Here is a 21,567-nt window from a genome sequence, read left to right on the forward strand (position 1 = left end):
CCTACCAGGTGGTAGTTTCACAGAACATTCAGACATAAATTTTCTGTGTTTTATAACAACATATGGGATCACTCAAAATACAACTATCACTATTCACAAAACAATAAGACACAAAAATCATGAAAATTAATAAATCAACAACTGTGCAAGTAGGAATGTACAGATTTTATTTGTAAATTCAGAGTTTGACCCTGACACATTTGAAATTTCATACATAAAATATGACCTACTACACAACCAATTTCTTGTAACTGCAAGAAGGCAGCATAAGTCAAATCACCACTTCTAAAAGATTTTCAAAACAAGAACTTTTTAAAGTTGTAAAAACACGTTAGATTAAAAACATGCAGAGGAATATAATCACAAAATCACAGAATATATTCACAGTTCAGCAATCATAACAGTCAATAGTCGAGTGTGACTATTTTCTACCGTACATTGTATTTGTATGTATATTGTAACTGAATGCCCTTCTTAGCCCATTATTAGTTCCGTTCATACTATTCAGAATGTACTCCGCATTCTTTGCTTATTAGCTACATGGACGATTTTTTTTTTTTATATACTACAAGTAAATACCAGAAGACACTGTAATTTAAGGGTGTTGGGACGAAGAGCGAGGTTATATTTAAGGCTATGTCTAGGGCTGAGAGGGATTCTCCGAGGGCTGACCTCCCCTCGCGCGGGCAGCCCGTCCCCCTATTCCAGACCACAAAGTCAGCGATGGGCGGGACGACAGTGCTCACTTTTCACTGAGCCGCAACTGTCATAGCCCTGATCTTGCGCTCCCATTGGCTCCTGTCTGCTCCTACGTCACGATCATGATTAGAATTGATGATCGGACGTTTTGATTTCATTGTCTGGCGGAGGGGAAGTCGGGAAGAAATCTGCTGAATTCGGCCGTTCGTTTGATTTGTCAACAAAGAAGGTACAGAACGAAATCAATTACTTTGTCGCGTTCTTGGTTTTAGACCGAGAGCTCAGCGCGCTTTCTGGAACGGCCCGGTCCATCGCGCGGCGCAAAGTGGACGTAGGCAGCCACAAGGTATTTAACGAAGAAAGTTCAGCTGGCCGCACACAAACGGGCGGCCTCTCGGGCCTCTGGGCCTCGCCGCCGGGTCCTGCGTGGGTGCCTCTTGGTTCCTCTTTTGTTTCTGCGACGTTCAGTTGGTGAAGGGAAAGTTACCGCGCTGTTTTAGCTGCTCTGTCTTTCTAATCCGGGAGCCAGCTCGTCCTTGCGGCGGGCAGATAGCAAGTGTCTGCGGCGTGGTAGCCGTCAACGCTCATTTTCACGCTGACGCGCGGTGTGATACGGCACCGTGCAGCGCGGTGCGGTGTGCTATGGTGTCTCGCGGAGCGGCCATGCGCAGTGCGCCCATGCGCGCGGAGGGAGAGGTACAGTGCAGTGCTGTATAACCCTCACAGCGCCGCTCTCCTCCAGCGAAAACACACACACACACACACACACACTGTGACATACACACAAGTAACACGATCATATCTCGTTTACTGAGTCTCAGTACAAAACAGTGTCATTTATGTGTACAACATTTTTTTTTTTTTTTTACGTGTACGCCTGTTTGTTTGGGCTTGAATGGAATTTTGTCTTTGTAGAACAATAGGTTAGCCGCCTAGCTTCAGAGCTCCACTGCGTTCTGAAGTACCAAACACATCATTTTCGGGAACTTAGGTTCCTTGAATTAATCGTCCTAGTTAAATGTGGCTCCTCCTGTCATTCAATATTGTGTTTTAAAAGCTCGGAGTTTGGTCAGTGTCATTAGACAATAGTACAATATATTTAACATGGCCAGAGGTGGAACAAAAACATCTGCACACAGTTTGAAATGTGACTTGTGCTTTAGATTTAATTTAATAGGGTTATCTGCTATGGCCCCGGCCGTGTTCATCATGGATTACAGTAGTTCAAGTTGCTTCATAAAACAGTTTTGCCACTTTTCAGGTACTTCATTTGGAATGATAAGTTACAGATTCATTCAGGCTGCCTAATTTCTGTAAATAATCTGTTGTTGTGACAGTTACTGATTAAATAATTAATTTATAAAACGGTGAAAGAAGCAATTTCACGTAAAAAATATTTGAACACAGGAAAAAAAACAGTGTAATGATGGGTCCCAGTAAAGGTTCTATATGTGTGTCTGTGAATAAAATCTAAAGATGATCTGCAGGATCAAAATTCTGCATTTTGTTGTGTATTAAATATTGGAAAATATTAGGCACAGTTTCGGGGTTCATCTTCCTGCTGGAAGTACACATTTCCTTGGATTATTATTATTATTATTATTATTATTATTATTACTACTACTATTATTACTGTTAACCTTTATTTAGCTGGCACCTTTGTTCAAGGTGACTTACAGTATTAACTTCACAATGATTTACCCATTTATGCAACAGTGTGTTTTATATTGCTTTGTTTCAAGGTAAATATCTTGTTCATAGGGTACAACAGCATGACATGAGATTCAAACTGGAGACCTTGGGATTGTAAGAAAACAGCTAAACAGGTTTACAATTGCATCAGTTCAGTTACATGATGTTTCCAATGGTGAACATTGTTATATTATTTACAGTGATTTACCTGTTTATATAGCATGGTAATTTTTACTGTGTCAGTTCAGGGTAAGTGCCTTGATCAATAATACTAAAACAGCAGGTAAGATTTGAATCTGCGCTCTTCAGGTCTAAAGGCAGCAGCTCTACTCAGTGCACAACCTGCTGCCAAATTATAGCGTCTCAGAAGTCAGTCAAAAGTATTTTGCTGTTCCAATTACAGTTAACCAAACAGCATGTGATTTTCAATATTTTGTCATGCCAGGCACACAGTATTTCATGGCAAATGTGCTTTTAAAACATTTACACACACACACACACACACACACACACACACACACACAGAGAGAGAGAGTCTGAAACCGCTTGTCCTGAGCGGGGTCGCGGCAAGCCGGAGCCCAACCTGGCAACACAGGGCATAAGGTTGGAGGGGGCACACCCAGGACGGGACGCCGGTCTGTTGCAAGGCACCCCAAGTGGGACTTGGACCCACCAGAGAGCAGGCACAGGCCAGACCTGCTGCGCCACTGTGCCCCCTTAAAACATGTACATTAAATTTATTCACTTAACTGACACATTTCTCCAAAGCCACTTACAGTATTAAGGTTCCAATTATTTACTCATTTATACAGCTGGGTAATTTATTTTTTTAGCTGGCGCAATTTAGGGTAAGTACCTTGCTAAAGGGCACTACAGCCAGAGGTGGGATCAAACCTGTGAATCCAAAGGCAGTAGTGCTAACCTCTGTGCTACCAGCTGTCCCTGTTTTTAAAGATGTGAATATTTTTGCTTTTCACATTGTTTGGCTGTTGAAAAGTCAGTGATGAGGTACATTCCATTTACATTTATTCATTTGATGCTTTTCTCAAAAGTGATTTAAATGTTAAGCTACCTACACTGATTTAACCATTCATACAGCAGAGTAATGTTACCAGAGCAATTGAGGGCAAATACCTCAATCAGAGAGGCTGCATTCAATCTTGGAACCTCTAAGTCTATAGGCAGCAGCTCCAACAACTTCTCCACCTGCTGTAGTTGTTTTTTAGTCACAGTCTCTGTCTTCCTCAGCTCCCCAGTGTGCTGGTACGACAGAGGCGTCCAGACGGACACAGCTGTAGCTTGGGGAATGCTTAATGCCCTGGGACGATCCACTGGGCCAAGGGTCCCTGTCCCTGAACTGCAGCTCTGACGCACGTGGAGCAGCAGCAAGAGCAGAGTCACGCTCTCCTGCCACAAAAAGAAGCCAGCATTGCATGCACCTGCATGATGGTCGACATGCCAGCGCTCCACTGATCACACAGACAGACTTTCCTGGGGTGTCACCTAGCACACCCCTCACTCTCCCTCTGGCAGCATGGACGCGTGGCCTGAGAAAAGGACCGTCCAGACGGTAAGCATTTCACCCAGAGGGCTGTGGTAAGCTGTCATGGTATGGTATAAGTGAAGTAAAATGGATTTTTTGATGAAGTTCATGCTTAAAGGAACTTGATGGCTGACAGAGGCCATGTGATGCCTGCAAATGGAGTGTGACTGTGCTTCTGCCTCACAGATGAACCTGCGCTCCGTCTTTACACCCGAGCAGCAGCGCATCCTGGAGCGCTACTATGATAACGGCATGACCAACCAGAGTAAGAGCTGCTTCCAGCTCATACTGCAGTGTGCCCAGGAGACCAAGCTGGACTTCAGCGTGGTCCGGGTACGATGTCGAGCACCTTGTAGGCAGCACTACCATCAAACAGTATGCTCCAGTCCTATGTGTAATGTTGCCTGTCTGGCAGCACAGTGTCCGATTTGGTATGTGAAGATCAGCCAACGTCCTCCTCCTTCCACTGGCTGAAAGCCTGTAGAGTGTTATTTTCTCACTTTGTGTTTTGTTGAATACAGCACTTCACAGGGCCATTTGTGGGCAAACTAGGGCACAGCACACAATAACACAGCTCAGATGTCCTTGCTCTTCCTCAACAGACGTGGGTGGGCAACAAAAGGCGGAAGTTGGCATCCAAGGCTGATCAGAATGGAGGCGCAACGCAGGGCCCAGGCAGCCACACCTTAGCAGGGGCTGTTGGGGGTTCGGTGGCAGCTGGGGCCATAATGACCCCAGAAATGGCTGCAGCACGTGGCGCACAGCGAGCTGCACACCTCCTCCCTCCCCCTGTCGCTTCTTCTTCATCGTCACCGCTATCGTCCTCCCCGTCTTCCTGCTCTTCCCACAGCAGCGGAAGCGTGAATGCAAATGGCAGCAACAACGACGTCATTGTGACTGGCATCTACTCACTGGCACGCACCTCCAGCCGCCTTGAGCCCTCCATTCAGGCCAGGACCACTGCCAAAGCCTTGCCGCTGCACACGGAGGCTGAAATACCTGCCCAGGTCGGCACCCGTCCTGCTCTGCAAGTAGACACCTCAGTTCTCCACTCCAGGCTGGCAGCCCTCCCTCGCAAAGTGCCCCAGCTCAGCAGCTCTTGTGGGCCGGTGCAGCAGGCTAGGAAGGCCTTCCCCCCTAGTGAGACGCCAGCCATTGCCCGCGCATGGGCTAGGCAGTCTTGGCCTTTTTCCTCACAGGCACACACGCAGCCTACACCCTCTGTCACGACTGCAGTGCACTTGGCTTCCCAGCCTTGTACCAGTGATCCAGGCGTCAGAGTCCAACAGGTCTTTTCCCTGGCCACTCTGGGAAATGGGCAGCACAGGTCTGCACCAGAGAGCAGCCTGCTTCGAGCGCCAGTCAAGACACAGCCATCTGATAGCATGGGGTGCTTTTCCATCGCCATGGAAACTGGGGATGCGGATGACGAGTATGCCAAGGAGGAGGAGCTGGCCAGCATGGGTGCACAGATCCAGATGTGCCCAACGGGTGGCAGCAGCGGAGGTGTGAGCTCAGGGGCCTGTGCCTTGGGAAAAAGTCTCACTTCTGGAAAACCTGTGAGTGCTGATCCCTACGTGGGAAAAGGACACCAGACAACACCCAGCTTGTCTCACTGCCCTCCAAGACAAAGCTCCTTCTTCAGCAGCAGTGCAGGTTCTCGAGGAAGCTACCCAGCGAGGCTTCCCCAGCAGGGCTCCCTGCAGACAGTGTCCACGCTCCAGGTGAGTTAGGACTGCAACCATTCCACTAGAACCATCACAGCCCCTCCTTCTGTTGTTGTTCAGAATTTATATTTAAGTTAACTACATTTACATTTTAGCATTCAGGAAACACTTTTCTTTGAAGCTACATGCAGCTTAGTCAAAATCACACAACAAACAAAGGCCTGGGAACATACACAAGGTTACTGAGCACATACACACACACACACACAGACTGAAACCACTTGTCCTGAGCGTAGCTGCAGTGAGCCAGATCCTTACCTGGCAACACAGGGCATGGGACTAGAGGGGGAGAGGACACACCCAGGACAGGACACCAGTCTGCACCAAGGCACTCCAAGCAGAACTCAAACCCCAGACCTACCAGAGAGCAGGCACAGGCCAAACCCACTGCGCCACCACACCCCCAAGGCTACTGAAGCACAGCTGATTTGTTCAAATCAAAAGTAGCATGTGGTGAAAGGCTAATTTGCAAAGGTTTAAGGACCTCGGAAAGGAAATGGGTCCAAAAGAGATGGGTTTTCAGAGCCCTCTTCAATCCTAGAAGAGATTCGGGAGTTTTAAGGTATAGAGGCACCTCATTCCACCACATCCAAGGTGAAGACTGAGAACTGATGGGTTTTTCATTTAGTTTAACACAGTTTTTTGTTTGTCAACTTTTGTGTGTTGCTCACCTTACGTTATTTAAACAATTCAATGACCCTGTATTTGTGTGTCTCCTCTTTTTCTCCTATGTCAGGCGTCTGGCAGCCTCTCTGCCCCCTGGATTACTAGCAACTCTCGTAAAAGAACGGTAAGGATTGTGTGGTGTTGGCAGCACAGTCAAAGGTCTCCAACAGCTCAGGGGATCTGCAAGTTTGGGTTTCCCAGCTCAGGAGTGGGGTCACCTGACATCTCACTAAAGTCAGTGTCATATTTATTGTGGCATCCAGTAGCTGTATCATTAAAGGCAGACAGTGCTCTGTATCAGTGAAAGAACATGTGAGGATCCAAATGACAGGCAGCCCCGTATGCTACACAGTAGCCAAGGCCCTCAGAAGGATATTAGTGACTGGCCACATGAATGAATGAATCCCCAAAGAGAAATTATGCTGGGTTGCAACATTATCAACATCCGTACAGGGACAAACTTGAAGAAATCATATTTAGGCACAGAGGGGGAGTATGGAAAATTTAAGTAGTATAGAACTGTATGAGAAAAACCTTTTATCTTATAAGTGAGCGTAAGCAGTTTTCAGAAACCATACAGTACAATAACCTATACTACCATGTTTTTTCTGTGTCTGTGCTTTTCTGCATAAGCCAGTGGAGCAGGAACGTGCAAACTTACCTTTTGCAGACAAGTCTGTATGTATGTTTGTACTGATTGCCCAGGAGTTCCTGCTGCTTACTTCACCAGACGGAAAGCCTCTGCTGCTCTGTTTTTCCATTTACTTAAATAGATTCCTCAGGATGCCACAGCACTGGCTGTTGTCGGGCCTCAAAGTGCTTTTGAGCACAGTAAGATCTGATTTTTACGGCATGACTGGCAATTGTGAGAATGCTAATAACCACTGCAGTGGCACAGCTTTTCCTGAGGCAGCGGTAGCTGGAGTGTTTAAACTGCTTTGTGCCTAAGTGATGCCCAGCACTGGAGGTGGACTGTTTTAATGAACACATTAAAATGCTATCTTTCTCTTCCTAAACCAAACAAATGCCAGGCCACAAGATGTCAGGCTGTGAGTGTGTGGCGTGACGGAAGATCCAAATAAGCATGTCGAAATTCGAAGCAGGCAGTGCCTCTTGTGCCATTGACCGCTTTAAAGTGGAATTTCATTTACAGCTTCAAGACAGGACACAGTTCAGTGACAAGGACTTGCGTACCCTGAAGAAGTACTGGGACAACGGCATGACCAGCCTAGGTTCTGTCTGCCGTGAGAAGATCTCAGCCGCTGCTAATGAGCTTGGAGTTGACAGCGAAATCATTAAGGTGTGTGGAGCACTACATGTAGTGGTCTTCACTGGTACCTTCAACACTGAATCCAGAAACTTGGGTTCTGGGATTAGTTCTGATTGGTTTGGGACACCTTACGATTTTCAGTGCTTAAGGTTTAGATATAGCCTCTTCAATACAGAAAAGAAAGATTGGCACAGCAGTGCTTCACAGGTCCTAGGCTATGTGTCTGGATATGGGTTCAGATCTGCCTGGAGTTTGCATGTTCTCACAGTGTTTGTACATTTCTCCCACAGCCTAAAAACGCCTGTTTCAGTTAGTGCAGAAATGTATGCCCATATGTAAGATGAATAAATTGTTAAATAAGTCAGTTGAATAAAAACTACAAAAATATTAGTTGAAGACAGAAATGTTGTATTAAAAAGAAATGGTTTAAAGGAAAACACATTAAAAGGAACATATTAGAAAACTGTTGGTGATGCATTTATGCTAATAAAATTTTCATTTTAATTTTAAAAGAATAAATTAGTAATTTTAAGTAAATTGTTGAATAATCTAAATTACACAATTTATAAAATCCAGAGAATGACAGCATAGACGGTCATTATACTCACTGATTAACTGAAATCCCAGTCAGTTTTTTTTTTTTTTTTTGCTTTTTCTGAAGCACAAAGCAGAAAAATGTTGTTTACCTTCTATTGTTGTGAAAATACATATATTTGCAGTTAATACCAAATGTGTGTAAATAATTAGTATGATCTAAATCCTGACAATCAATCAATGAATGCTGCTGAGTAACTTTTCAGGTCAAGCAAAAAAAAAAAAAAAAACCACACACAAAGGGTTGGTGGACCATGATTGAGGACCACAGAGGAACATTGTTTCGTTCACAAATGTCAACATTTATATTACAACTAGCACAACTCAGTTTTGTCTGTGTTTTAATTTCTTGGGTTGGGTGTACAACTTTGGACAAAACCTCTTTCTATGAAATACCATGGAAATGCTTAGTTAAGTTCCTTTTAGAGCCAGGCATGATTTTTCTCTCATGGATGAGCTGCATTAGCTGATTACACACTAACGTGTCACTTACTCTTTTTGCCAGACCTGGATAGGCAATCGGCGCAGAAAGTACCGGCTCATGGGCATTGAGATTGCGCTCCCAAAGGGAGGCCCCCCTGCCTTTATCGACCATTCATGTGCAGAGTCTCCTCGCTCCCTGACATCTGATGGGGACGAGGTAAAGACCTCCGATCCAGGAGAGGACAGTGAGAGAAACGATGAAGTGTCCATCTGCTTGTCAGAGGGTGAGAACTCGCGAGCTTTTATCATTAATATCCTGTGTATTCCCACTGACCAATTCCCCACAAGTGCAAAAAAATGGGTGAACTGACTGTAGGTAAAGTGTGAAGGTCTGTTAAATAAAGCAGTTTCCCTAACTGCATCTCCAGTATATCTGTGATAAATATGCAGTGTTAGGAAATTGTGAAATAAAACTTTTATGCATAACAGTGCAGAAACACTTTCTCCATTGTAGAGCGTCGTTGTTTTGTTTGTTGTGGAGGATGTGTAGTAATAAGTCTGCCATCCTAATTAATATGTGTATCATGCATAATTGTATTTGATTTGGGAAGAAATTTTGTTGCGATTAATTTGAAGAATTAGCAGTACACAATGAACAAATTGCAAATATACTAGTCTGAAATATAATTATAAAAACATTAAATGTTACAAAATTGGGGGGGTACGGTGGCGCAGTGGGTTGGACCAGGTCCTGCTCTCCAGTGGGTCTGGGGTTCGAGTCCCGCTTGGGGTGCCTTGCGATGGACTGGCGTCCTGTCCTGGGTGTGTCCCCTCCCCCTCCGGCCTTACGCTGTGTGTTGCCGGGTAGGCTCCGGTTCCCCACGACCCCGTATGGGACAAGCGGTTCAGAAAATGTGTGTGTGTGTGTGTGTGTGTGTGTGTGTGTGTGTGTTACAAAATTGGTGTACTTATTTCTATGTTCATTCAAGTGAATTATGAGCAGTTGTAGCAGAACTAACAGCATAGCAAATAAAAAGTAGTATTTAAATAATGTATATTTTTGTGGTGCCTTTTAAAGGGATCAATTGGAGTTTCTCAGAGATCAATTTATTGAGATACAGAATGCTTAAGTCTTGAATAAAGGCCTCCTTTGAGCAAACAAATGGTAATTGACTATTACGTAAAACCTTAGTTAAAAGCTTTATACTGAAAAACACTACAGGAGGTACCTCAGTGAGAATAAGGTATTTTGTGTCTACTTTCGCACATTTCTTAAAGGGGACTTGAGTGTTTGTAATACATTATCGCTAAAAAAAAGGTCTTCAGTATATTATATCAGGCCCAGATTGCTTCAGGTTTCATAGCTACAACTTACATGTGACAGATGTTTATTTTGTCTGTATTTTATTTTGGGTGGTGGAGGAGTTGTTCTTGTTATTTTGGACTTTTCTTTGAGGGATTTGTTTGGTCACGCACTGCCTGTCGGGTTTAGAAGGGTCATGATTCTGTGAGGGATAAACAATGGAGAAGATCCCAGCTCTTGGAATAATCCCTGCTCACATCTGATGGAGCTCAAACAAGAGGATTATGTGGAGGCTGAGGAATGCGATGTTGTTGATCCTGCTCAAACAGAAGCTCTGCCACCGAGGGAGAATCAGTCTGGCACTCAGCTTGCCTCCTCATTGGCTCCATTGTTTACTTCTAAGACCCATTTTCCCAGCAAACTTCTGCTCTGTCTTTTTTCTTAATAAGAATTATACTTTTTGTGATTTCTCTTATGTAATTTCATACACTTGGCTCAATGCAGATGATGGTGTTACAAAACAGCTAATATCACTGTTTTGTATATGGGAACACTTCTTTGTATGAATGATGTCTTACTTTTTCTTATGTATTTTATTGCCTATTGATGAGTTCCAGTAAATTATTAGGTTGTGTGTGTCAGGATGCTTGTAGACTGACAAGGGGGATTAAGAGAGTGCCCTGTGCGACTCTTTGATTCACCGACACTGATGTTCACACAGATGGTGCAAGTGACTCCATTCAGAGGGATGAGGATGAAGACTTGGATGAAGAGACAAACAGCACCTCTCTGGCAGACAATGTGGTATGGATTCAGATCGTCTCCTGTTCTACACAAATAATAGGAAAACTCTAGTGCTTTGGGAGAATTTAATCCAGGGTTTATTTTTGCAAGGACTTTGTTCACACTTGGAACAACCCTAGTGGAAAAACTAAATGACAATAGTGAATTATATGCATCAGCAGAAGTAGGGAAAGGAATTCTACACCTATTGCTATGTAGTCATACTTTTGATTTCTAAATAGTATGAATAGCAATAAGCATAATTGTTTCGTTCTCTCAATTCCTTTACTTGTAAGCCCACTTTTGGACTCATCCACTTTGCTGTTTGTCAAGCTAGATAAAAAATCAGATTTTGATTAAAAAATTACCACAATTTCATTTGTAGCTGGAGCAAAGCAGCTCACGGCTTGTTTGAAGGATTGTTGTAACACACTAGTTTGACGTGTATAACATTATTCAGGCATCAGAACAGGCATTCACACCATGAATAGGTAGTGCACCTTGATATTTCATTTCTCAGTCATGATGGGCCTGTAAGTCTAATTCTAAAAATAGTGAAAAGTGAATTTCCTGAATGATAACAAAGCTGCATTTTTTTTTCATATTTTGAAAAATACTCACTTGCTTTTCAGATTTATTCTCATAAATACTCATATACTATGGACTACATGAAAATTAAGAATTCATAATAAATGAGTGTTCTAAGTGATGTTTAATGTAATATAGAATATTACATAATATATAATGCCACTCTCTTCTTATTACATCTTAATATGATCTTTCATGTTGGCTTGCTTTGCCTACAGAAGATTGAAATAATTGACGATGATGAAGACGAAGAAGATGATGGTGGTATAATTGGCTCAGACATGGAACATTTGCAGAACCTTCTGGAGTTCAAGGTAGAGGGGAACTGTGTGAACAAACCAGTGGTTCTTCTGATAGTAGTTATGGATATAATATTTTCCTACAGAAAAACATAGACCCAAGTAGTATAGGGTTTAGGGTATTGACATAACATTTCCTATCTAGTTCAAGTCCAATCCCTTGACTGAGCAGATCTATTTAATTTCTCCAGCATAATATTTAGCTGATCTCAGATTTTGAGATGTTTAGATCAGACATGTCAAACTCAAGGCCCGCGGGCCACATCCGGCCCGTGATACAATTATATCCGGCCCGCGAGATAATTTCATATGTCTATTATTAATGGCAGGGGGTGCGGTGGCGCAGTGGGTTGGACCACAATCCTGCTCTCCGGTGGGTCTGGGGTTCGAGTCCTGCTTGGGATGCCTTGCGACGGACTGGCGTCCCATCCTGGGTGTGTCCCCTCCCCCTCCGGCCTTCCACCCTGTGTTGCCGGGTAGGCTCCGGTTCCCCGTGACCCCGTATGGGACAAGCGGTTCCGAAAATGTGTGTGTGTGTGTGCGTGTGTGTGTGTGTGTGTGTGTGTGTGTGTGTGTGCGTGTGTGTGTGTGTTATTAATGGCCCACCGGTAAATCGCACTCACACCACTCATACTACAAATCCCACAATGCATTGCAACATCTGCTGTGCAGCAAAGAGCTGTGAGCGCCAGCCCCTTCTCCCTGCTGCTTTAATGACACACTCATCAGTGGTCAGCGGTGAATGCATGGGTCAGCACCTATACTGTGACATTTAAGATAGCCACCCCCCAAAAAATGGCCAAACGAAAAGTGGACTTTAAAAACAGGGGCTTTCAAAACAGGTGGGAGGCAGAGTACCTGTTTGTTGCAACCTCTGTGCCTTACTGGCGGAGCTAATGTGGCTGTAATTAAAGAATATAACATAAGACAGCACTATGAGACGAAACATAGGACAAGTACAAAAACCTGGACACACAGCAGAAGCGACAGAACGTAGAAGAGTTTAAAAAGAGTCTGATGTCACGGCAGAATATGTTCACAAAAGCAAAATCACAAAGTGAAGCTGCTGTGAAAGCTAGTTTTATAGTGGCAGAAGAGATAGCCAAATCAGCCCAGCCATTTACTGAGGGGGAGTTTTTGAAGCGCTGCATGATTAAAGTGTGAGACGTCTTGTGTCCAGGCAAAAAGCAAGCATTTTTAAATGTAAGCCTAAGCAGAAATACTGTTGCTGATTGGATATGTGAGCTTGCCACTGATTTACAAGCACAATTGATGGAAAAGGGAAAAGACTTCATTGCATATTCCCTTGCTGTGGATGAGAGCACTGACATGACTGACACTGCACATCTGACAATCTTCATCCGTGGAGCGGACTCCAGTTTATGCGTTACAGAGGAACTTTTGGGTATTAAATCAATGCATGGCACTACCACGGGAAAATACATATTTGAAGAAGTATCTAAATGTGTAAATGACATGAAACTGCCCTGGGACAAACTTATGGGACTGACGACAGCTGGAGCACCTGTGATGTGCGGGGTAAAGAGTGGATTAGTGGGAAGGATGCGAGAGAAGATGCAGAGCGAGAATTGCACAGGTGAGCTGACAGCGTATCACTGCATCATACACCAGGAAACATTATGCAGCAAAGCCCTGAAGATGGAACATGTAATAAGCACTGTAACACAGACAGTTAACTTTACAAGAGCCAAAGGTTTAAATCACCGTCAATTTAAGTCTTTTCTGGAGAAAATACACTCTGAACTTGGTGATGTCCCCTATCACACAGAGGTGTGATGGCTAAGTCGAAGAAAAGTGCTCAACAGATTTTTTGAGTTGCGTGAGGAAATCTGTCAGTTCATGGAAAGTAAAGGAAAAGGCTCCACAGTGCTGCAGGATGAAAAGTGGCTGTGTGAGTTAGCATTTCTGTGCGACATAACTAAGCATCTCACTGTGCTAAACCTCCAGTTTCAGGGACGGGACCATGTGATCACGGACATGTATGATGCAGTGAAAGCTTTTCAAGCTAAGCTGCGGCTGTGGGAGACTCAGATGCAGCAAGGAAACTTGGGTCACTTTCCCTGTTACCAAACAATCACAAACCAAGTCTCCACTGCTGTGTTCCCAACTGCGCATTTTGCTCATAAACTGAGCACACTTCACATGGAGTTCACACGGCGCTTTGCTGACTTTGAAGTGCAAAAATTCCATTTTGGACTGCTCAGTAATCCATTTGCAGTTGACGTGGAGAGAGCACTTGTAAACATCCAGATGGAACTGATAGAACTCCAGTGTAATGGCACACTTAAGACAAAGTATGACTCTGTAGGGCCCGCACAGTTCCCCCGGTTCATCCCCGAAACGATGTCCCAACTCTGCCTACAAGCTCCTCGAATGCTCTGCATGTTTGGTAGTACATACCTGTGTGAGCAACTTTTCTCCGTGATGAAGATGAACAAAACCGCACACAGAAGTCATCTCACTGATGCACACCTCCACTCTATCCTGAGCGTTTCCACAGCTCAGAACCTAGCCCCAAACATGAATGAACTTGCAGCCAAGAAAAGATGCCAAGCATCCGGCTCGGACAAAATGGCATGAGAGAGAAAACTAAATAGCCTATATGTTTTTTCTTTGTTTTTATTTTTTTTTTTTGCACTTTTCCTGAAATCAAAACACAGTTTTTATTTGAAAGATTTGCAAATTTTCATCAGCTTGTTCATATTTGAAATATTCTCATTTTGCTTGAAGGTATTGTTAATGAAAAACACTTTTGAATTTTATTTATTTTTTGAGAAAAGTAAGGGGGGCGTGGTGGCACAGTAGGTTGCACTGGGTCCTGTTCTCCGGTGGGTCTGGGGTTCAAGTCCTGCTTGGGGTGCCTTGCGATGGACTGGCGTCCCGTCCTGGGTGTGTTCCCTCCCCCTCTGGCCTTATGCCCTGAGTTGCCAGGTTAGGCTCTGGCTCACTGCAATCCTGTATGGGACAAGCGGTTCAGAAAGTGTGTGTATGTTTGTTTGTTTTGAGAAAAGTTATTGTAGTCTGGCTGTTCAAATTCACATTTCTATTTAAATCATAGCGGGGTGCGGTGGCGCAGTGGGTTGGACCGCAGTCCTGCTCTCCCGTGGGTCTGGGGTTCGAGTCCCGCTTGGGGTGCCTTGCGACGGACTGGTGTCCCGTCCTGGGTGTGTCCCCTCCCCCTCCAGCCTTACGCCCTGAGTTGCCGGGTTAGGCTCCGGTTCCCCGTGACCCCGTATGGGACAAGCGGTTCTGAAAATGTGTGTGTGTGTTTAAATCATAGTTTTAAACTGTTGAATAAATGTTAATCCTGTTTGGCCCGCAACTTAGACCATGTTTTAAATTTTGGCCCCTTCTGTGATCGAGTTTGACACCTCTGGTTTAGATGAAAGAACTCACCATGCAAAGACTATAGATGATAATAATTATGGTTTTCCCCACCGACCAAATACCCTGTTTCTCATGGACTACAATGTAGAGGAAGACCTTTTTTGTCTGATATTCTTAGTACTCTCAGTGGCTCTCCTTTTGTCATCCCTTCTATGACATGCCTGTATATATCAAGGCTTTTTGGTTGCAATACTACATCTGAAACCTTGTCAGACCATAGAAAAGAGGGGTAGCCACTCCTTTCTCCCTTTCGTTGGCACTCTATGATGGGTTCAGTCTTTTCACCAGCAGTGAGAGTAATGCAGCTTCAGGTGTCTCTGCGCTAGCCAGCCAATCCCAGTACAGTGGCATAGATTGAGGCATGCTCAAGGCATGTTTTCTTCAAAAGCAACTGCATGCAGAGAGCCGCAAGGCTGCCTACCTGCTCATTTAAATATGGTACACGTTGTTACTTGTGGCCTTGCTTTTTTCATTGGGCTGGTCATTTTAGATGTGTAGCTACATGCAAAATTATTCTGTACCCTGAACGGAGCTACACTGGTGTGTCTCTCATTGATCAACATCCTCAGAAGGACAGTTCATTTTGTAGGGAATTTAACTGTTCCAGAAGAAGTCTGTAAAAGCAGAGAATGAACAGAGCAAGCCATCTGGCTAACATTGGACCAAGCATGAATATATAGACCTCACAGTATATTTCACAGAATTAAAATATACAGTTTTGTTACGCTGACTGAAAACAATTATTACACATAAATGTTTCTGCAGCATTAAAAACACTTTTGTTAAAGTCAAGAAAGCAATTAACCTTTATATTGTAGCGCGCTGCACTCTGGGTTTTTTGATGGGGTGAAGAAGGATGTGCGGACAGTGTTCAGTGCGGACATTCGTTACAAATGTTTATTGAAACACCGGCACACAAGGAAATAATGCTCTTAGTCCCTTTTCCTCAAGGACCTGCACCTTAAGCCAGCCCTTCCAGCCTGCTTAGCACCCCGTGGGCTTTTTTTTCTCCCACTGTCAAACACAGTCACCCCCTTTACATTCCCCATACATCCCCACAATGGTTAAACAGAATTTAATTTTACCAATAATTCAGCTATTTCCAATAAACACATTTTCCCACTCAAACTCATGGTAACTCCAGTCATTGCAATATAAAATTTATGTATAAACTGTACTCTTGGGGGGACATGGTGGCATGGCGGTTTCGGCCAGTGCCCGCTGCATGGTTAGTCTGGGATTCGAGCCCTGCTTGGGGTGCCTTGCAACGGACTGGCATCCGGTTCTGAGTGTGTGCCCCCCCCCCCCCCCCCCCTTTGGGCTTGCACCCTGTGTTACTGAATAAGGCTCTGGCTTCCTGTGACCCTGCTCGGAACAAGCGGTTGTTAACAATGGATGGATGGATATACTGTTGTGTGATTAATGTGATACTTCAGTAGATGGAAACAGTTTACATACATTTCCCATAGTGTGTGAGTGACAGAGAGAGTGTGTTCCACTGATGTATGGATGAGTGACCCATTGTAAGTAGTGTATTTAGCAGTGTAAGTCACCTTGGTGAATAAGGTGTGTGGACTGATAACACTACATAGAGTTCATTGGAAATTTATTTGGAAAAAAGTGTCTGCTAAATAGATAAATGTAAATGTACATACAAACCCTTTGTCAAGAATAGGTCTGTTGACGCTGCTTCATATTGGATTTGCCTGGTAAAACTATTAAGGTAACATGTTTATTTTCGAGGGGGGGCGCGGTGGTGCAGTGGGTTGGACCACAGTCCTGCTCTCCGGTGGGTCTGGGGTTCGAGTCCCGCTTGGGGTGCCTTGCGACGGACTGGCGTCCCGTTCTGGGTGTGTCCCCTCCCCCTCCGGCCTTACGCCCTGTGTTACCGGGTAGGCTCCGGTTCCCCCGTGACCCCGTATGGGACAAGCGGTTCTGAAAATGTGTGTGTGTGTGTGTGTGTTTATTTTCACACCACAAACATTAAGTAATGGTAATGTTTAGAGTAGAAACTGACACGCAGCATGTCTGCATCCTTATACAGAAAGCACAGCTGCACCCACTTATGGTGTATGTCATTTTTAAACGCAAAGCAGTGCAAGTACAATCATGTGGCATCCCATCCCTCAAACCAGCCTTGCAGCCCATCGTTTCTGATCACTAGCATGGACATTACTGCTTTGTAGAGCCACTTTCACACTAGGAAGCAGTGCAAGGTTTTCCAGCCTTGTGCATGAGAATCATAACTGGCCATTCCAGAGGTTTCCCCAGTTTCTACTGATACACCTGCTAAACTGTAGATCAGGGAAGGCATTTTTAATGGGATAAAACTGATTCTGAATGGCAGTAAATGTGGGCTTCTTTGTATTTCTGCTTTTGTTGTGGAGGTGCTGTGGGTTTCCTCAAATCTGGGGAAAAAAGCAGAGAGACAGGGACACGTCTGGTTTTGGTTCTGAACAAACCAAGAAGGTTTAATGGGAGCATATTGTATCCTTTCCCACACTTGCAGATTCAGTAGACAAGACATGATTATGGACCTAAGCAACTGCTTCATAAACTGCTTTGCTGTGACATTAAATTTAGTTTTTACAAGTCTATGCAATTCTGCACTGGCTGGGAAGAAGTGATGAATTATCACAAGTAAGCTCTGGAGATTTTCATCATTTCGGGTATTTTACTGTGCTGCGGTGTTTCCTTGCAGCAAGAAGAGGTGCGGTACCTTGAGAGCGAGCTAGAGAACCAAAAAGAAAAATACCACAAGCTGCAGAGCTTCACTCGAAATTTACTGAGTGCTGTGAAGAACATGGACAAGGAGAAACAGCAGGTGAGAACCATTCCCCGACTCCTGTATAAAATTTACATCAACAAGGTAGAAAAAGTAAATTGTGTGTCCCTATCATTGCCTGTAATTGTGAAGTAGCTATACTCTGATGTATAGTAGTTTAATTGATGTTAATGAAATGGCTACTTCTCAACTGTATGAAATGTTCAAGTTTTATTCACTGTTATATTAATATTAAAAAAATATTTTATTCCTCCCTGTTTTTCGATATTATTGCATTTTTTGCAGTTAATCGAATCCTCAGTCAAAACATAACATTAGTGAAATGGAGGCTGGAGTGATAACACAAAATTGTGGTATTTATTAAGGGAAGTTATGCAAAAGTATAGCATGTGAGCGATTGCACTGTTGGACTCAGTAAGTGAGTAAGAATTTTATTTATTAATAACTGCTGCTGCTATTGATCATAGTGGTGTAGTACCACATTAGCAAAAGCCAGTGCCTCCTGGTTTCTGAGCTGTAGAGTTGGGTGTAGGTTAGAATCTGGCTCAGAGTGTGTGTAGTCTGCATGTTCTCCCTGTGTTTGCAGTTCAGATACGTGTGGAAGAAGGCAATAATGACCCACTTCTTTACCCTCCCTTACCAAGAAAACCACATGAGTGGTCAAACATCATCATAAGTGGAGCTCAGCTCAATGGCACTTAAGTTGAAAAATTACTGATTAGCCTATCGGCACTATGGAGGTATTATGGCCCACCCCTTTATGCAAACCACCTTCAAATCAGTGACACTGGAGGTTTTCATACGCAAACTGCCACAATATTACAAAAGGGTTTAGATCTGAACTTTCACTAGGCTACTCCACTACTGAAAATTTCATATTCATCAACCATTGAGATACTGACTTGCTAGTGTATTTTGTAGTATTGTCTTACAGCGTGACCCAGCTGTGCTTGTGTTCGGGGACAGATCTCCAGATTTTTTTTTTAGAAAAATTCTAATGTAGAGCGGAATTCATGGTTCCTTCTCCGTTGATAAGTGTTCCTGATGTCAGGGCAGCAAAGAATCTCCAATGACATGAGAGACTGATAATTTCAAAAATGTATAGTGTGTGTATGTATGTATTTATGCAAGTATGTGTGCTACAGTTTCTCTGATGTGTAGATGGAGGAATTATCATAAGCCATCGTAGGTCACTTTGGATAAAGGTTTAAGGTAAACACTAGTTAATAATCATTTTGACTTTGGAGAAAAACATCTGTGAAATGAATAAATGTAAATATCTTGTACTCCAGGGGGGCGTGGTGGCGCAGTGGGTTGGACCGGGTCCTGCTCTCCGGTGGGTCTGGGGTTCAAGTCCTGCTTGGGGTGCCTTGCGGCGGACTGGCGTCTCGTCCTGGGTGTGTCCCCTCCCCCTCCGGCCTTACGCCCTGTGTTGCCGGGTAGGCTCCGGTTCCCCGCGACCCCGCATGCGACAAGCGGTTCAGAAAATGTGTGTGTCTTGTACTCCTCTGTTGTCGGAAATCACGTAAAATCCAAATCTGGTCCTCGTAAACTCAAAATGCCTGAGAAACCAAAATAGGAGTATTAAATACAACTCCTTGTAAAGATGAACAACTCAGAACATGGGATTATCTCAGGTTATGATTGTTTTATACTGTTGCATTGATTTCAATAGGACAGCCACTCCTGGAAAATTTACTTCTGTCCCAAACTTTGTCCATTTTAACAATTTGGCTTTTTCTCTGATTTAATAGAGACTTAGAAATGGCTTTATATTTTTCTCAGATCGATTTGCATCAACAGCTTTTGTTCAGAGATCTTTCAGATTCTCATTTGATTTTAGCTTGATGTCTTTGCATTTGTGGATTGACAGCTACACACTGATGGTAAAGGCAAAATGTTGTTGGATTTATACTGGGCAGGGCTCACCTTAATCTGGGCTGATTGTTAAAAAGCAAAACATTTAAATAACTGACCCTAATTATTCTTTTAATTGGACTGAGATCATTGGGGAAATAGCATTTCCATACCTGAAGATTTGTATGAATGATTACTTTGGACACCAGAATGAAACCCCTGTTGGTCCATCCCTCTTCCCCTACCCCAAGAATGATCTGTTTTACTGCTACAATCCATTAAGAGATCTAACCAGAATCATGTTGGATGTGCAAAAAAAAAAAATCAGTTGCTCCTATTTATCTTATGTACATCTTGTCAGGATTTTGTAGGATAGGGAATTACATGGGGTGAGGAGTTCAGCCATCTGGGAAGAACTCACAGTAGAGCCACTACTCCTCCACATTGAGAGGAGACAGTTGAGGTGGTTTGGGCATCTGGTAAGGATGCGCCCTGGGCGCCTCCCTTTTGGGGTATACCAGACATGGCCAACTGAGATGGGACCCCAAGGTCAGCCCAGTACCCGCTGGAGAGATCATATCTCCCAGTTGGCCTGGGAGCGGCTGGGGATCCCCCAAGTTGAGCTGGAGGGAGTTGTAGATGACAGGGACGTCTGGGCTGCTCTGCTCTCTCTATTACCACCACGACCCTAGTAGGACAAGCGGGTAAGAAGGTGGATGGATGGATGGATGGATGGATGGATGGATTGATTGCATTTGTGCCTTTACAAACCCTGCTTTCCTTGCTTTCAATAGGAGCTGTTGGCCAGCCTACCTCAAGAAGTGGAAGACGACTGGGAGATGAGCTCTGAGAGAGATATAGAGCTCAGTGCCCCTGCACTCACCACCCACAACTCCTCCTCTGCATCAGAGGAGACTGGGGCAGCAGGACCCTTGTGACAATGGCCCCTGGCTCCTCCTGCTCTTTTGTCTCCATGCACTCCACGCAGTGCCTGCCGAAACTTGCCCAACTGTTACAGGCTCAGAAGAAGGCCTTTTTCTACTGCATATCCTGCTGCCTTGTGAGTAGGTTAAGTATAAGAACAATAAAAGCCACTGGCATCACTGGATGTGTGTCTTTAGTTTCTCAGTTTCTGCAAGATGTCTTTTTGCTACTAATAACGCTTGAGTTTCTGTGAGAAACACACGTAGTTATCTTGAAAGCACACTGCACTATGTCTGGACCGTTTTTAATCTGATTTTGATTTCCAAGAAAACCTCCAACAGAAAGAAGATTCTGTTTTAAGTCCCACAGTAGACCATGATGTTGAGTATTAACCAGCAGCCAGTTTTGTTGGAATACTAAAATGAATACACCAATGGGGAAAAAAAAATGTAAAAACTACAGAAAAATACATTCATCACATTAATTAAAGTAGCAGGTTTATTCACTTTACATGCAAGAATTCTTAATAGCAGAAGGTAGAAAGCATAGGGACAATGAATATATTGTTAATTACAAATGATCACCAAACTGTAAAGTTTGTAGAAACATCTACCACACTGTAGATGTTTACTGTATGTTGTGGGCACCAGAAAACACCAGAGAATTCTGAGCATTCAAACATCTATAATGAAACTTCAAAAACAGACTACAAAAGGCTGGTAGACCATGAGCTACTAAAGCTATCATCTCCTTCTCAGTAATGGAAAAAAATCAACTGAGCAGGGAATTAACTTTTTTAGAGAGACAGCTGACAGCATTTTCCATAGCAGTGTCAACACCCTGAAGTAAAACTGCATTGTAACCCAGTGAGGACATCTGGGAGTGTAGTGGATAGCGTTGCCGCCTTTAGCCCCACACCTCCCAGGTTTGAATCCCACCTCCAGCTGTAGTACTATAAAGTAAAGTACCTACCCTAAATTTAACCCATAAAATTGCTGAGCTGTAT

General features: G+C 43.8%; 1 protein-coding gene across 3 annotated transcripts; it reads left to right on the forward strand.

Annotated features, from left to right (window-relative positions):
• Positions 1-584: 584 nt before the first annotated feature.
• On the forward strand, positions 585-20,739 carry hdx (highly divergent homeobox). Of its 3 annotated transcripts, none has more exons than XM_018737464.2 (11): positions 585-928; positions 3,640-3,961; positions 4,121-4,267; positions 4,537-5,658; positions 6,398-6,451; positions 7,481-7,627; positions 8,697-8,898; positions 10,639-10,721; positions 11,507-11,602; positions 17,697-17,819; positions 20,432-20,739. In XM_018737464.2, exons 2-11 carry the CDS (start codon positions 3,926-3,928, stop codon positions 20,573-20,575), a joined length of 2,154 nt encoding a protein of 717 aa, XP_018592980.2. In that variant the 5' UTR covers positions 585-928; positions 3,640-3,925; the 3' UTR covers positions 20,576-20,739. The 3 variants fall into 3 exon arrangements, with proteins under 3 accessions (XP_018592980.2, XP_018592981.2, XP_018592982.2); XM_018737465.2 differs by lacking the exon at positions 585-928 and adding an exon at positions 936-1,045; XM_018737466.2 differs by lacking the exons at positions 585-928; positions 3,640-3,961 and having other exon boundaries at positions 4,137-4,199.
• The last annotated feature ends 828 nt before the right edge of the window (positions 20,740-21,567 follow it).

The sequence above is a fragment of the Scleropages formosus genome, chromosome 13 (genome assembly GCF_900964775.1).
Source record: "Scleropages formosus chromosome 13, fSclFor1.1, whole genome shotgun sequence".
Lineage (NCBI taxonomy): Eukaryota > Metazoa > Chordata > Actinopteri > Osteoglossiformes > Osteoglossidae > Scleropages > Scleropages formosus.

What these genes read in the sequence shown, in the direction of transcription:
- hdx (XM_018737464.2), top strand. Translation starts at nt 3,926, where the DNA reads ATGGACGCGTGGCCTGAGAAAAGGACCGTCCAGACG. An exon ending in AGAAAAGGACCGTCCAGACG is followed by an intron (nt 3,962 to 4,120) that starts GTAAGCATTTCA and finishes TCTGCCTCACAG; the next exon opens with ATGAACCTGCGCTCCGTCTT. An exon ending in GCAACTCTCGTAAAAGAACG is followed by an intron (nt 6,452 to 7,480) that starts GTAAGGATTGTG and finishes TTTCATTTACAG; the next exon opens with CTTCAAGACAGGACACAGTT.